The 15,096-nt window shown below is 33.7% G+C and overlaps 1 protein-coding gene across 1 annotated transcript in view; it reads left to right on the top strand.

Annotated features, from left to right (window-relative positions):
- The window catches only part of LOC149774861 (neural cell adhesion molecule 2-like), a 125,516-nt gene extending 122,314 nt beyond the window's left edge, over positions 1 to 3,202 (top strand). Inside the window, exons 9-10 of the mRNA XM_089944669.1 lie at positions 2,531 to 2,662; positions 3,078 to 3,202. Of these exons, the coding sequence (XP_089800795.1) occupies positions 2,531 to 2,662; positions 3,078 to 3,202 (257 nt within the window). The remainder of the gene's footprint in view (positions 1 to 2,530; positions 2,663 to 3,077) is intronic.
- Positions 3,203 to 15,096: the final 11,894 nt, after the last annotated feature.

Here is a 15,096-nt window from a genome sequence, read left to right as displayed (position 1 = left end):
AAGAATGTAGCCAATGCAGCCCATCAACTGTTTTCTTGACATACTCAGCTGTCTGTTACACACACATGCTTTCAACATGTTTGCCACTGGAATTCTTTCTTTTGATAGCCAAACTGAGTTACTTCCCTCTTTTTAGCACCAAATAAGATATTTTAATGAAACCTTATACTTTTATGTATCTTGTCTTAATAGTGTTTCTTGTATTTGCTGTGCATCATATTCTCTACCTCAAGTTTACAACAATGATTTGTGTAAATAATGGACTTGTTTCATAACCCATGCTGTGAAAATTTAACCTCTGCCAAATATAGGATGAAAGTTTACCCAGGTTAAAAATGTGTACAGTAAAACCTGTCATGAGCGACCTCTGCTATGAGCGACCACCTGTCATTTCCGACCACAATCGTAATGCACGGATCGATTTTACTATATAAACGCTCTGTTATGAACAATCACCTGCTCAACGTGACCAGCGACTGCGATTTCTTGGCAAAATATGCATTTTGACACTGCTATGAATGACTGCCTCGCCAAAAAAACAAAACAGATTGACACCACTGACCTTAACTTAATCCTTTGTAAACACTAGACCTCGGGATAAATGTAGTATGCAAACAAAGTGCATATTAAATAACACTATAGTTGAACAACCATATATCGAGATAAACACCTCTAACCATCATTTAATCCTTTGTAACAAAGACTGCATGCATAGTAAAGATTGCTTTAATAAAGTATTTAAATAAAATGTGTCTTTCTAAAGTATCAATTTACAACTCCAGTGTACGGTGTCATTTGTAAACTGCAGTAAACCAGACTAAAGTACATGTCACTAAATGCCATTGTAGTGCCGAAGTCAAGTGAATTGCCAGTAAGAGTAACATCAAAGGGAGTAATGATGGATATACGCAGTCAATTTAGAGGTTTGTATTTTTTCTTTATCTTTATGAAAACTCACAAAACGCCGGTAGTCCTTATGTCCCAGTGAGAAATTGTTTGAATGGGCTTCAGTGTAGGTTTGAGTACATCGTTTGTCTTTCCAGTTAATCCATAAGGCCTGGAGGGTGAAAGAGCTCATTGTCTTTAATACTAGTAAGTGAGAATCATTTCCGGATATTTTTAAAATTATTTTTTATTTCTTTTGTTAGTGTTTCACCAAGCCACCATCTGTTTACCTGGGTGCAAATGGTCGCAACCTTTGTTTATCGAGCTATAATGCTCTTGATTTAAACTTCGTCTCAGAATAAATGTATTGTTTCTTGATGAGTTAATTATGTCTTTTGGTTTCATTCGTTGGTACATAATATATATTTATTCCACATTTCCCCAAAACCTGATAAAAACCGATAGTCGTTATAACGTCAACACTAATAACAATGGCAGAACCTCTGCTGAAAAAAAAAAAATTTTAACACTGGAAGAAAGGATTAATGTCATTGAAAGAAATGAAAAACGGGAGACTGCTTGCAAAATAGCAGTCAGCTTAAGCGTCGGTAAAATGCAAGTTCAAAATGTAATCAAAGACAAGGAGTCCATTAGAAACGAATGGCAGAAAGGTGCACAAGCACAGAGGAAATATGCTACGGCACGACGGACAGTCTACCGAGATCTGAACGAGCAAGTATGGGAGTGGTTTTGTGTTGCAAGGAGTAAAAACATACCAGTAAGTGGAAAGTTGATTCAGGAAAAGGCAATAATTGAGATACATGTTCAGACCAAACAGCTGAGTAAAACATGTCAACAAAGTATAATGGATTTTTAAAAAAAAAACAAGTGAATAAGTGTATAGAATTATATACATCATATCTAACTGTTCATTTTTTGTACATATTAATGTGATGCTGAAATATAAATTTTATTCTTGTTGTTTGATAGATGTATATCTTTATTATATAAAGATATTTTGAGAGGAATGCATGCAATATTTAACAAGATTTATGAATAAAGGATATGATACATGTACAGTGAGTATGGGTTTTATTTATTTGTCAACAGTGCTAACTATTGACCCTGAAAACCAGTCCATTTTCACACACCTCTTATGAGAGACCGACCTGTCTTGAGAGACCGCTTTTGGTTGGCAGAAGGGGTGGTCTCTCATAACAGGTTTTACTGTAATACAATAGTCAGGTCTCTGACACGAACATGAAAGGCATTATTAGGAGAAAAGTAATCATCTGTCTTTTGTGGTACATGTATTCTTATATCTCATGTATTGGTAATTCAACATTTCACTGTTGAACTTTCTTTGAAATGATGCAGTAATCTTCAGTTGCCTGTGATTGTAACGAATGCTAGAAATATGCAGCAAGTGTCGTTTATGTTATTGCTTCTTTTCATTTTGGAATAAAATCTACTTAAATGCACATGACTTGAAATTTATATAATATTTTATATCTTGTATGTATTGCATGAGCTTAATGCGTTAGAATCTGATAGACAAATTGCATCCTATACACACATAAAAGTTAGGACAAATCTGTTGGCAGCCAGCTTCTGACTCATATTCCATTATATTTATCTTTTTCAGTACCAGAAGTAAGCCCTTTGCCAATCTCTGCAGTAGCTGGTGGTGTTTCTGCTGGCATAGTAGTGATTTTACTTGTAGGCATAGGTATAATCGTTTGGAGAAGATATCAGCACAACAAGAAAAACCTGGATGGTAAGAATTGATGCAGCACTAGCAGCTTTTTGCCTTTGATATATTGTATAAGTAGGACTTACATTTCATGCCAACTTTGAAAATAGTACTGTTGTTTTGAATTCATTTATTTTATGAGATGCCTTTGGAATGAGTCCTGTATGCTAGAAATATTAGACAAATTTGATTTTTGACTGACTCTAAAATGATCATATCTTATATTTGGACTTTCTTATCAGAAACTCATATTCAGACCAATAATAGTAATAATAATAACTTTACTACAGCACTTAATCTTTAATAGCTCAATGCATTGTATTAGTTAACATATAATGACATGTATATAAACAGGATTAATAAAGAAATATTGCAGTGAAAATACAAAGAAAGCATAATGTAAATAAGTAAAGGAACACTGTCAACTCTGTTTTTGCAGCTGAGAAGCATGAGATTTTAGAGTACATTGGAATGTTTTACGTAGGAGTTAGCTTTAATGGTGGGAATAACAAGAGTCAGACGAAGGATAGGTTTCCAGTACCAGATAGATCAGACTATTGTTAGTCAACAAAATATAGCAGAAGGAAGAGATTTTGGATCATATGGATAGCCAGTGGAGGGTACCAAACAATGGGAATGAATGGTTGGTCTTTGCATCTCTAACATAACTTGCAACTGAGAAAACTTGTATATGGGTTTTGACCCCATGTTAGAACTAATATTGTGTTGCACTAGGTGTGAAGCTTCCTTCTCTGAATTGTACTAGTTCCCAATTTCTACTATCTTGGGAGCCTTGGTCCATCAGTGGTTAATCTGACCAGCCAAGGTCAGTTTCTATGTTATATAATAAATAAAATAATACCTCGACCTAATAAAAAGCATAATAATGACTTTGGCTTGATACTAATGCCCAGCAACAACATGGAGAAGCATATTTTATTATAACAAGAAATTAGTCCACACCTACATCTTAGGGCGGGGCCCCGAGTGGCCCAGTGGTCTAAAGCGCTCACCATTCTGGACCACTGCCATATCACCTCTGTCTGTGTGGGTTCAAGTCCAAGGCTCGGCTAGCATGGGTACGTGAGAAAGCCTGCCTGTAGCTTCTCATGGGTCGGTGGTTCTTCCCTGGGTTTTCCAGGGTTCTTCCTCCGCCAGTTATACTGGCCGCCATGTATAGCCTATCTTGTGATGAAAAATGGCGTTAACCTAGAACAACAACAACAACAACAACAACAACATCTTTATACAAGAAATGCTTCTGTTCAAAAGTCACTATCCAATCACCCCATTTAGCATTGCTTACCGTCATTCCAAGGTGTATAATGACATTAAAGCTGACATGAAAGACAAAACCAATTTTGACATCAACTGTTGAAACAGCTGATTATGTCCAGTATGTAGCTGTTTATTAGTTTTCCAGAAATCTGTTTCATGGGTTTAAATTTTCCATCTTTGTGAATGATGATATTTTCCATTATTCTTAAATTTGTGGATTGGGGAAGGGAGTTTATTGTTTCCTCAGAATGCCTCTTCTTTGTTGGTCCATTAAATTTGTTTCATGTCAACCATAACAGCCGTGAAAATTGGTACCTTGCTAAAGTATGATGACTTCATAGTATATGTCTCTTTGCTTCATAATATATATCTCTATCACATCAAATCAGGTCTGTCACGCACTCTGCTTTGAAGCCATTAAATAACCTTTGAAGGATTTTATGGATGAAGCCAACTTTAGTTAACCATGGTGTATGTCCCATTTGACAGAGAAGTTTAATGCCTTCCAACTAAATCATATTGGCAGAGGCATCCATGTTGTAAAAGCATATTTCTGCTTGCTTAATCCTGAAGCCATACCAGCAAATACTTCATGACAAAGCATTTGAGTTCTTCCAGAAAACAAACCCTAAAACATTCTTAATGTACCATGCACCTCAACTGTTATATCTATTTACATCTCTTAGATACTTTTAATCCACACATGTCCATCAAATTACCCACCACTGAGGGTTAATTTTATTCTAGTGATCTATCACAATCTTTTGAAAGATAATTGAAAGAGTGAAATTTTAACACACTATATTTAGCTATTGAATCCATTTGGAATGACATCTTCTATTTGAGCATTAGTCAGAGCATAAACAAATTCAGTTTCAGGTTTATAAAAATTTATGAATTAGCTCTTCTCATTAAAGACCAAACAAACTTATAAAATGGTGTCTTCTTACCATCTGTTGTTAGTGTGTCCATCTGTTAGCACAAAGCTGTTATTGCTACTTCTTTATACTATTTGGATGACTTCCATGTTACACATACATTTATCCCAGGTTTTGGTGGATCTGAAGTGAAAATGGTGTCCAACAGACATCCAGTATAGCCATCATTGTAGCATTTTTGAAGATGTTGTTATTTGTGATGATTATTCAGCGTATCCCCTAGGGGTGCAAAGCTGAGAGTCAAAAATCTCCTTGGTGTCAAAACTGAGGGTCAGACTGAGTAAAAACAAACTTTGGTATCAAAACTGGGGGTCAAATTAAATATTTGGGGGTCTCTGAAGCGCAAATGAGGGTAAAGGGAAACACTGTTATTATTTGCTAGTATGGCTAGAATGTTGTTACAGATAACAATGTCATATATATTATATTTATAATATGGTTTTATTAGAGTCATTTGAATTATGAAAATCGTTTTATGATCGGAATTCTAGCACTATAGAATGCACTAAAAGTGAGGTCACATCACTTGTGTAGAACACACGTAAAATACATAGCACTGTTTCAATTCTGTAGTTATACTTCAGTCTTGTATGAGAATTTTATGACAAATTCTTGATTTATTTATTTATTGTTCATTGAAATTGCAGGTTAGAGGAAAAATTTATTCTAAATAGACAATACATTGCTGGATTATTGTGAAAATATTCAAGGACTTGGATATTTATTAATTTCTTTGGATTCAACTTGGGAGTAAAATCTGTTGGATATAGAACAGTGAATCTTCAGTGGTGATAGCAAATAAGCACATTACAACTCTCATTCAGAATACTTTTGGAGAGAGTTTCTGAATTATGTTGAAATTGATGACACATTTCAGTAACTTAGGAATTCATACCATACTGTAAGATATTTTTAATTCTTTCACTTTCTGTAATCTTTATATTTTAGGGAAATAAATTTATATTTTGAATTATTAAATGGTTGCTGTGTTTTGCCTTTTCTTGTTGCATAGTTTAAGGATGTAATAATGGGAAGCCATCTTGAAAGCTTGATATTGCTACTTAGCCCAAATGGATGGTCTTGCCAGCATGCGGCTTGACATAAAAGGCTTCTTAAACTCATAAATGAAAAACTGTGCTGACCTGACATCTTTAATAACAATCCTGGTGGCTCACCACAACCTTGAAAATCTGGTTGCTACTTCTGAATGGATGGTCATATTGCCAGCCATGGTATTTTCACTTAAGAACTTGAAGAAAAAAGTTAAACATTGAAACTAATATTGAAATATTAAAGACTGTGTTCAGTTTCATAATCCTCATCTGGTATTATGCTGTTGTTAACAAAACCAGGATTTAACTGATGCAATTGATGATTGGAACTAGTTTCCATATCACAATAGTTTCATAATGCAAAGATTCTTTTTTTTTTTCATTTAACTTCGATGTTTTTCATGTGCCTTAAATATGTGAATGAATAGAATGATAGAAATGTATGCCCTTAAAAAAATTTAAACAATGCATTCAAATCATTCAGCAATTTCAGATATTTAAATTCTTACAATCACACAAATGTATATTAAAAACAAAGAAAAATGATGATCATGTTAGCAAAATTATGTAACATTTCTTTAATTTTCTATCAGCCCTTAAAATTGGAAATTTTTTTAAAACAATGCATTAAGATCTAACATCAATTTCACATACATGTTTTTAAATTCTTACAAATGAATGCTGGAGAAAACAAACCTGAAGATCATGTAAGCAAATTTATGTGACATTTCTTTATTTAATTTTCTGTCAGAATTTTTTTTATTTGAGAATGTAAACAAAAGATTATGGTAAAAAGATATACCGTATTTTCCGGCCTACAAGTCAATGCGGAGTATAAGTCGAATTGACCAATTTTGTAAATTTTCCATCCTTCGTCCATATATAAGTCGATTCGGAGTATAAGACGAGGCCAGGTCAATAACTTGGCTTTGTATTTTATACTAGTAACTTCTGGTTGCATGAATATTGATGGCATCGTTGTATGATATTCCATATTACCGGCAATCGTGAAATTGCATTACGGATGCTAACATGCTTGTGATTTTACTTTTGAACTGCTATATTTTGTTATCAATTGACACAGCTGAATAAACAGTCCATGCTTGTTTTATTATAACTGAAACACATCCATGTTGTAGTTCATTTTATTACCTGTAGTTATGAACGTAACTTATACAAAATTGTCATTTTCTATCGTAAGTTTGAAAGTCACGGACTCCGTTAAATCGATTTGTATATATATATATATATATATATATATATATATATATATACACACATATACTATTTTTTAAGTGTTTGTTCTGTTTGGACTTGGATATAATTAACATTTTATTACTAATCTATTCAATGATATACCCCACTATTATCTTTATCGGCGAGTTCGAATACAAAGTAATGGGTATGATCTCTTGTCCTTATAACAAATTTTGTATGGACAATGACTTCAATAAAATGTTGACAGATTTTCATTTCCCTAAAAAAAGCCTCATTTCCCTACTGGCAGCCTCGCTGATTTGACCTATTCTGTCGATTCTTGCCCTCAATCTAGTTTCAATTATAGCCAAAGCGCTAAGCATGTTTAATTACCGTGTAAATAACACTGCATAGCCATGTGGTTGTTGTGACAATGTACATCGTAATTAAAACAAGAATGAATTGTTGATTTAGAGGTGTTTGTTGATAATGGAATATAGTAGGCTCGTAATACATGAGGATTATCACAATCGTCAGGAAACTCAAAATACCGTCTTTTTTCTCTTTGCAAAAGCTACAAATAAAAACCGCCCTGAATAAAAGAACGATCTTGTACACGGACAATTTTTTTCATCTCTCACTCTTTCTCTCTCGTGCGCACACACACAAGCACGCGCGCGCTCACAATATATCTAATTTTAGTTTAGTTTAAGCCATATTTGTTTTAATTATGATATCCATTGCAACAAGAGCCACGTGGCTGTGCATGCTATGATTATTCCTTCCAGTTGAAACCAGTCTTGAGTGCAAGATTCAACAGATGAGAACTTTACAAGTTCCAGCTTAAAAGCCGTTGTGTAAGACTTGCGTGATTTGACGGGAGGCATTGTGAGATAAGTTGTATGATTTGTACGGGGATATTTATATGAATGATTATGACTGAAAAGATTGATCAAAATATACCGAACTCATTAAAATGTGCCCGTACTTTAGCAATAAAAACAATGCCCATGGCTAAATTCATTATTTACATCTAGAGAAGGGAGTGGGCATCATTTCCTGTTGTACTTAATCCCATTGATATTAAAAACGGGTAGCGTAATTGATGCGGATTAATGATAAAGAACAATGGGGTACCAGCAATATGGTAACTGGTATCGGTAGCTAAAGCCAATATCAAGGTCTAAACAATTGCAGCAACTGGCTTTGATTGTTGTTGAAAACCAAAGACCAATTTATCAACAACCGGTATAATCAAAGAGAGACACCGAATCGTCAGCTGGTTAAGAATGAATATAGGTGAAGTGTTGACATTGCAATTTGCTTTAAACTGAATTGCGAAACTAAAAATCATGGATCACTGATGATCTATGAGTACTGGTAGTCCATCTATATATCTGATTTTAGTGTAGTTTAAACCTAATTTATTTGAGAAACTTTGTCAAATACAATTAGAAACATATGATTTGGGGGATTCAGTAGAATGCATATCTACATTATTTTATAAATAATCATAGAACGCTCGAGTTAATATGGATTACATCCCTTTGTAGGATCAATTGGATCAATCAAAAAGCTATGCCGGTAATTGCTCACGTGTGTCCAACATTATACTGGAAAATCAAATATTAATGGACCAGTTATTTCATATCTTTTTTTTTAGGAACAAACGATATGCTTTGAATTAGTACAGTACACTATAGAGTATAGACCGTAAGTGTGCTATGCGGCCTGGTGAAGTTTTTACCAGTACGGTAAATTGCTTTCTTTTATTTTATGTTTGAGAAATAAGAAAAAACACGCAGAATGCAAAATAAATAATGACAAAACTTACAAATATAAACGCAGTCATCCTAGTTTATGACAATTTATTGACATAGTAATTTAACATGAATTTGTACTTCTATGTGACCTGTTTTTGATTATGCCAATTATAGAGCAATGTCAGTAGCATACCAGATACTGTAATCCATATATAAGTCGATGCAATTTCAATGACACAATCCATATATAAGTCGATTTGGAGTATAAGACGAAGACCGAACTTTCAAGTCAAAAAGTATCAACTTATACGCCGGAAAATACGGTAACCTGAATTATTATAATTTTTTTATGTAATTTTTTTATTAAAAATTGCTTTCTACAATGAAACTTTGAATATGAGTTTAGATGATTACTATGTATATTCAATGAGTTTGATAATAATTGAGATCCATGCATATTAGTGAGGTGATCTAGTATCAAATTGAGCAATCTTCTTACTGAAGGCCAAACTTTGAATATGAATTTGATCATACTTGGATTATATACTTATATCAATAATATCTCAGATGTGTTCAGTAATAAGCAAACGTCTTGGAGCATGCTTGTGGTGAAACCTTTTACTTTTGCAACAACTTATTCTTGGACAGTTTGTAATTATCATATGAGATGCTGACCTTTGAAAATTTAATATGGATCGTACCTCAAATATATCTTGATCACTGCCATGCAGATCACTTCGGTTATATACAAAACAAGGAAGGACCAAGAGGTTACAAATGATCAGCCTATTTTTATTTTCATTTGGAACCACTCAGTTAATCCAGCAGTCTGCCAAATCATGAAAACGGCTGAGATGGTTTGAACATATTGGGTTTCTTTTTTGGCTGTGAATTTTCTTGAAAACAAAACAGATGATTTTTTTAATAAACTATTGTGCTGACATACATCCAGTAGTTAATTTTGTCTTGCAGAAATAGCCAAGGTAGTTCTGAACAGAGATGCTCAGTGTTTATATAGGAAGTGAGCGTGTCACATGATCAGCCTTTTTCTTCCTTTCAATAGTACCCTGTCAAGTACAGTTCATAATCGTACGAGAGGGAAGCCAGAAAGATTAACAAATGTCATGCTTTTCATCTTGATAATTATTGGCCGTAAAAATTGCCAGTAATCATCAAAGTGACAAAAGCTGACATCCGAGGAACACACAGCAGTAATGATAATCAGATTACTCACCTCATTGTTTGGATTAGAGTTACATAACTTTATCAGCATGTTGAAATACTGTCGATTTATTGAGTTCAGAAATCAACAAATGTTATAGTGAAAGTCAAACAAATCATGTAGGTACTCAGATCCAACTATTTCAGTAATAAGTGTCATTTGTTAAAGTTTGATTACAAATACCCTAAATGACAGTTATTCCGTTTATTTGGATCCTCATACAGTAATATTCCTTTGGAAAATCGTTATTTACACACCCCGTGAAGTACATAATAACAAAACAATTTGTGTGATACATTACAAACCAGATTAAATATTGTACACGTGATGTCGCAATTGAAAGATTGATATATTGAAAACCAGTTCACACTATCCTGTTATTTGTTATGATCAATCCCACTTCCTATTTTCTTGACCCAATTTAGTACCGGGCTTCAATTGTAAAACTCAATAATTTTCATCTGGAGGAATTTTTTTGATAACATTTAAGGTACAGTGCATTCAGCAATTAATATTGAATATTCTTTGGTTAAACAATTTTATTATTAAATTTTATAACAACAGTTAATATTTAATTTGAATAAATGTGCCCACATGACCACGCTGACATTGACTTAAGTGAAATTTTGATTTGTAAACCTCCAACATGTGGCTACTTGCAAAGGAATTTGTTTTACAGTTTTTTGCACTAAACTACCAGCTGCTTGTCAGGTCAGATGACTTGAGAGGTATTTTTGACAATAATCGCATTGATGCAGTTGTATTCTGGCTGTATAAAGCTGATGGCCACTGGCATGTGATAGAGTACGAACCAGATTGAATATTGTACACGTTGATGTTGCAGTGAAAGCAGAATGTGTTGAAAACAAATTTGTACTGTCCTGTTATTTGCTCTAATCAACCCAACTCCCTGTTTTCTTGACCCAGTTTATTACCTGGCTACCATTGTAAAACCCCATAGTGATCAATAATTTTCATCTGGATGTTTTTTTTAAATAACATTTAAGGTACAGAACATTCAACAATTGGAATTGAATGTACTTTGGTTAAACTATCTTAGTATTAAATTTTAAAACAACAGTTAATATTTAATTTGAATAATTGTCCACATGACCACATTGAGATGCACTTAAGTGAGATTTCGATTTGTAAACCACCCTGTGGCTGCTTGCAAGGAAATTTTTGTTTTTACAGTATTTTGTACTACAATGCCAGCTGCTGGTCAGGTTAGATGACTTGAGAGGTATTTTTGAACAGTTGTATAATTTCAGTAATGGTCATATGTGAACATTGAAAAAACTAATTTCATCCTGGAAATGACCTGGAAATTTATCACTAGAAAAGTGTGGGAACCATGTATTAAGCTGATTGCCACTGGTCATTGGAGCTATTTAAGGGAGGGAATCACTGTATTTGCAACCAGATAAGTTTTGTTTTGCTTGAGATAAACTATGAATAAATTAAAACAGACCACAAGCTCTGAATTAAAAGTACAAAGAAACAACATGTCATAGATTCATTGAACTGCGATTACAAAACCCACAAGTATTTTGGAAAGCATTGGATTATAGCAGCACATATGATACAAAGTTGACTGTTATTTAATGCAGAATATGATAATACACAGTCTAATCCTGTATATACTGGTGACTAGACCAGTTATTTTGAGAAATCATACATGGATCAAAATGCAGAGAAACTAGAACATGAAAATGATAACCATCATGTTCTAACCTGTAAACTTATTTGCACAAAAAGTATAAAAGCAGTGGTACCCTTCAAAAATAGTAAACGATCAGGTATCAATATTATAAACAATGAAATTATCAGTTTCTTTATTGATGTACATAAAGTCCATAGTATTAAATTATTTAGTGAAGTATTATAAGTACATAGGGATTCCATTGTTTGGTATAATATATATATTTTCTCAGCCATAAAAAACTGGTGGTTATCATAACTGTAGAAATATCAGTTAAACCTGCATTAAAAGTTACTTTTCATTATACAGTCACTTGCATTAAAGTCACATCCTAAAGATTCCTAGAACTTAAATTGAAAAGAAATGTTGTGCAAACAGTTTATTTCAGTTCTGCAAAAGAGAAAAATAAAAATGTTTGGATGAAAACAGAAAAATCTAGAGTGACTTTCAGCCAAATGTTAGAATAGCTTTTTAAGTAATAATAAGAGTGTTCTGCAAATCCTTCAGAATAAATTATTGAATCTTGGCCTATAATCTTTCAATTAATTAGTAGACACGTAATATAAAATGCATTTCTCAACATCCTCATCCAGCATATACAGTTTATGCATCTGTTGCTTTAAGTCATTCATTATGTGCTTAGTTTTTCTTTTTCTTTTAATTCTTTTCTTTTTCTTTTATTTTATCTTTAGATTGGTAGCTCTTGAGCAATAAACACAGTCAAGACTCATAATAGTTCAGATTTTTATGTATACCTCCAAAGTATTGGTTAGGAGCCATTCTACTGCATTTTGAATTGCACTGTGTAGTTTGGAGATAATTTCTTTAACAGTTATTACACAGTATTTCATGTTGATATTAACTAATATTGTATACTTGTATGCTTGATAAAGGCCAATATACTAATATGCAATATAGACTTTGTTATAAAATATTTCTAATAATTATTGGCTATGTGGTTAAAGCATCCTCTTTGGATGTCTGAGGTCATGGGTTTGAACCCTGTCTCAATCATACCAAAGATTTATATAAAAAATACTTGCAGCTGCCTTGCTTGGCACTTAGCATTAAGAGGCTGGCTGAGTGTTAGGACTAGTCAACCTGGTGTCAAGATAATGTGACTGGGTGGAACATGATGCTGCATGTCTGCAGCATGATGTTCCAGTGCTATACATCACTATAAACTGCTACATTACTGACATCATAATGATATGACCGAAAAATTGTTAAAGCTACATTAAAAATCCAAATCATACACACACACACACTCTATCTAGTAAGTGAGATATTAAAATATTATTGGGATGTATTGCATCTGATTGTTTAACCCTTTACCTTATAGTGACGACTGCTGTCCAGGCTGTTGATACCTGTGCCCAAGCCATAGAGTAAAATACTCTAAACAGAACTGTAAAATTTACAAAAGTGTTTCAGTATATATCTGTTACATGAAGATTGGTTTAAGAATAAAATCTGACCTTTATAGTTATATAATTATTTTTGACAGAAGAATTTTTATTTGCTTTAGCATCCTGATAGAACTTGCGAAGCTGTGTGACCAACCATAGTTGACCATTCACAATCAGTCAACCTCAGAATCAACTGGTTTGTTTTATACATCTTTATTACTAAATCATCCATATTTTGTAAAATTATCAAAAGTCACTGTTTCCTACTTTGATATTGGATCCTAGATTTGACCTACTGAGGCCTTCATAGTTATAATTTTAATCAACCAAATTCATGAAAGTGCATAATGAAATATGCTGCCTCCATTAAGGAGAGAGGGGAATCTGACCCAGTTACTTTAAATAGCAAGTTATGACTACATCATAATGAGAATTAATGGTCATTTACCTCGGTTAATTTTTGTCTTGTTGTTTTATCTGAAAGTAGTGCTCTGAAAACTGCCTCAAAATGGCTGATATTTACTGCAGTTGTCAAAAACACATTTCCATGTTTATGTTACATGTGCATCCAAACATGCATGTATGACAATCAGCTGGAGGTGTCCAGTAACACTGGGATGTGAATGGGGCAGAGGCTTATGAGGTAAAGGGTTAAAATCATTGCCTTTCAAAACCTAGAGGTTATATTTGTTGGCTAAATTTAATACAAGTTTCAAAATACGATAGGGCTAGCCAAATTCAATACAAATTTCTGAGTAGCTTTTGATTTAGGATAATGAGTGAGATCCATTGAGATAATGATGTCTTAGTGCTTACAAAGGACATGAAAGGATACAGGCACCAAGACTCAATCTGGTCTTAACTTTGACAGTCATTGAGCTCAGAATAGGTATTAATAGTACAGACATGCCAACTCTCCCAATTTAATCAGTCTTTACTATGCCAGTCATTACGCTAAAAATGAGTACTATAAATTACATGCATCAGAATTTTTCAAATGACACATGAGTACATGGATAAGAAAGGATTTGAAAATAAAGTCTTTGCTTGAGGCTGAGTTGTTAGTTGTCTGCAGTGGTTTAGTTTGGTAATTATTGTGGCAAAGCAACACAAGCTGGTTATTTCATACCAAGGCAATTGGGGTAAAGCTGCCTTGCCCAGGGGCATACCATAGCAGTTATAGTTGTTGGCTAAATTTAATACAAATTTCAAAATAGGTAAGAGCTAGCTAAATATAATACAAATTTTGTAAATAGCATTTGATTTAAACAATGAGTGAGATCCAAGTGTATTATTGAGATAATGATGACTTAGTGCTTACAAATGACTTGAAAGTGATACAGGCAACAAGAAGTCTGGTCTTTTCTTTGCCAGTCATTGAGCTAAAAATGGGTACTATTAATAATATGCTATTAAATACTTACATCGGAATTTTTCAAATGTCAATTGAATAGACGGATCAGAAAGGATTTGCAAATAAAGACTTTGCTTGAGGCTGAGCTGTCAGTTGTCTGCAGTGGTTTAGTTTGGTAATTATTGTGGCAAAGCAACACAAGCTAGTTATTTTATACCAAGGCAATTGAAGTAAAACTGCTTTGCCCAGGGGCATACCATAGGAGTTGACTAGTAGGATTTGAACCCACAGCCTTTTGTACACAAAAAACTGAGCCACCAATGTACCAGTTGTGAGCAAGTGACTCTGCATCTTAATTACCAGTGCACAGTGTCAGTCCCACTTGTGCCTCTTGTTGGTGCATACCTGTCATATCCCTAGGGGGACTTTGAGACTCAAAAATATATATTTTTAGGTCCCAGGGTGAGGTGTCAGTGTGCTTGCCAAAAAATGTGACTTTGCCCAATTGGGAACTTTTAAAATAAGCCTATAAAATGATTGGAA

The sequence above is a fragment of the Sinohyriopsis cumingii genome, unplaced genomic scaffold, assembly GCF_028554795.1.
Source record: "Sinohyriopsis cumingii isolate HCF-2022 unplaced genomic scaffold, ASM2855479v2 utg000127l, whole genome shotgun sequence".
NCBI classification, from domain to species: Eukaryota; Metazoa; Mollusca; class Bivalvia; order Unionida; family Unionidae; genus Sinohyriopsis; species Sinohyriopsis cumingii.
Note: the sequence above shows the minus strand (reverse complement) of the source record. Positions and strands in the feature narration are given on the sequence as shown.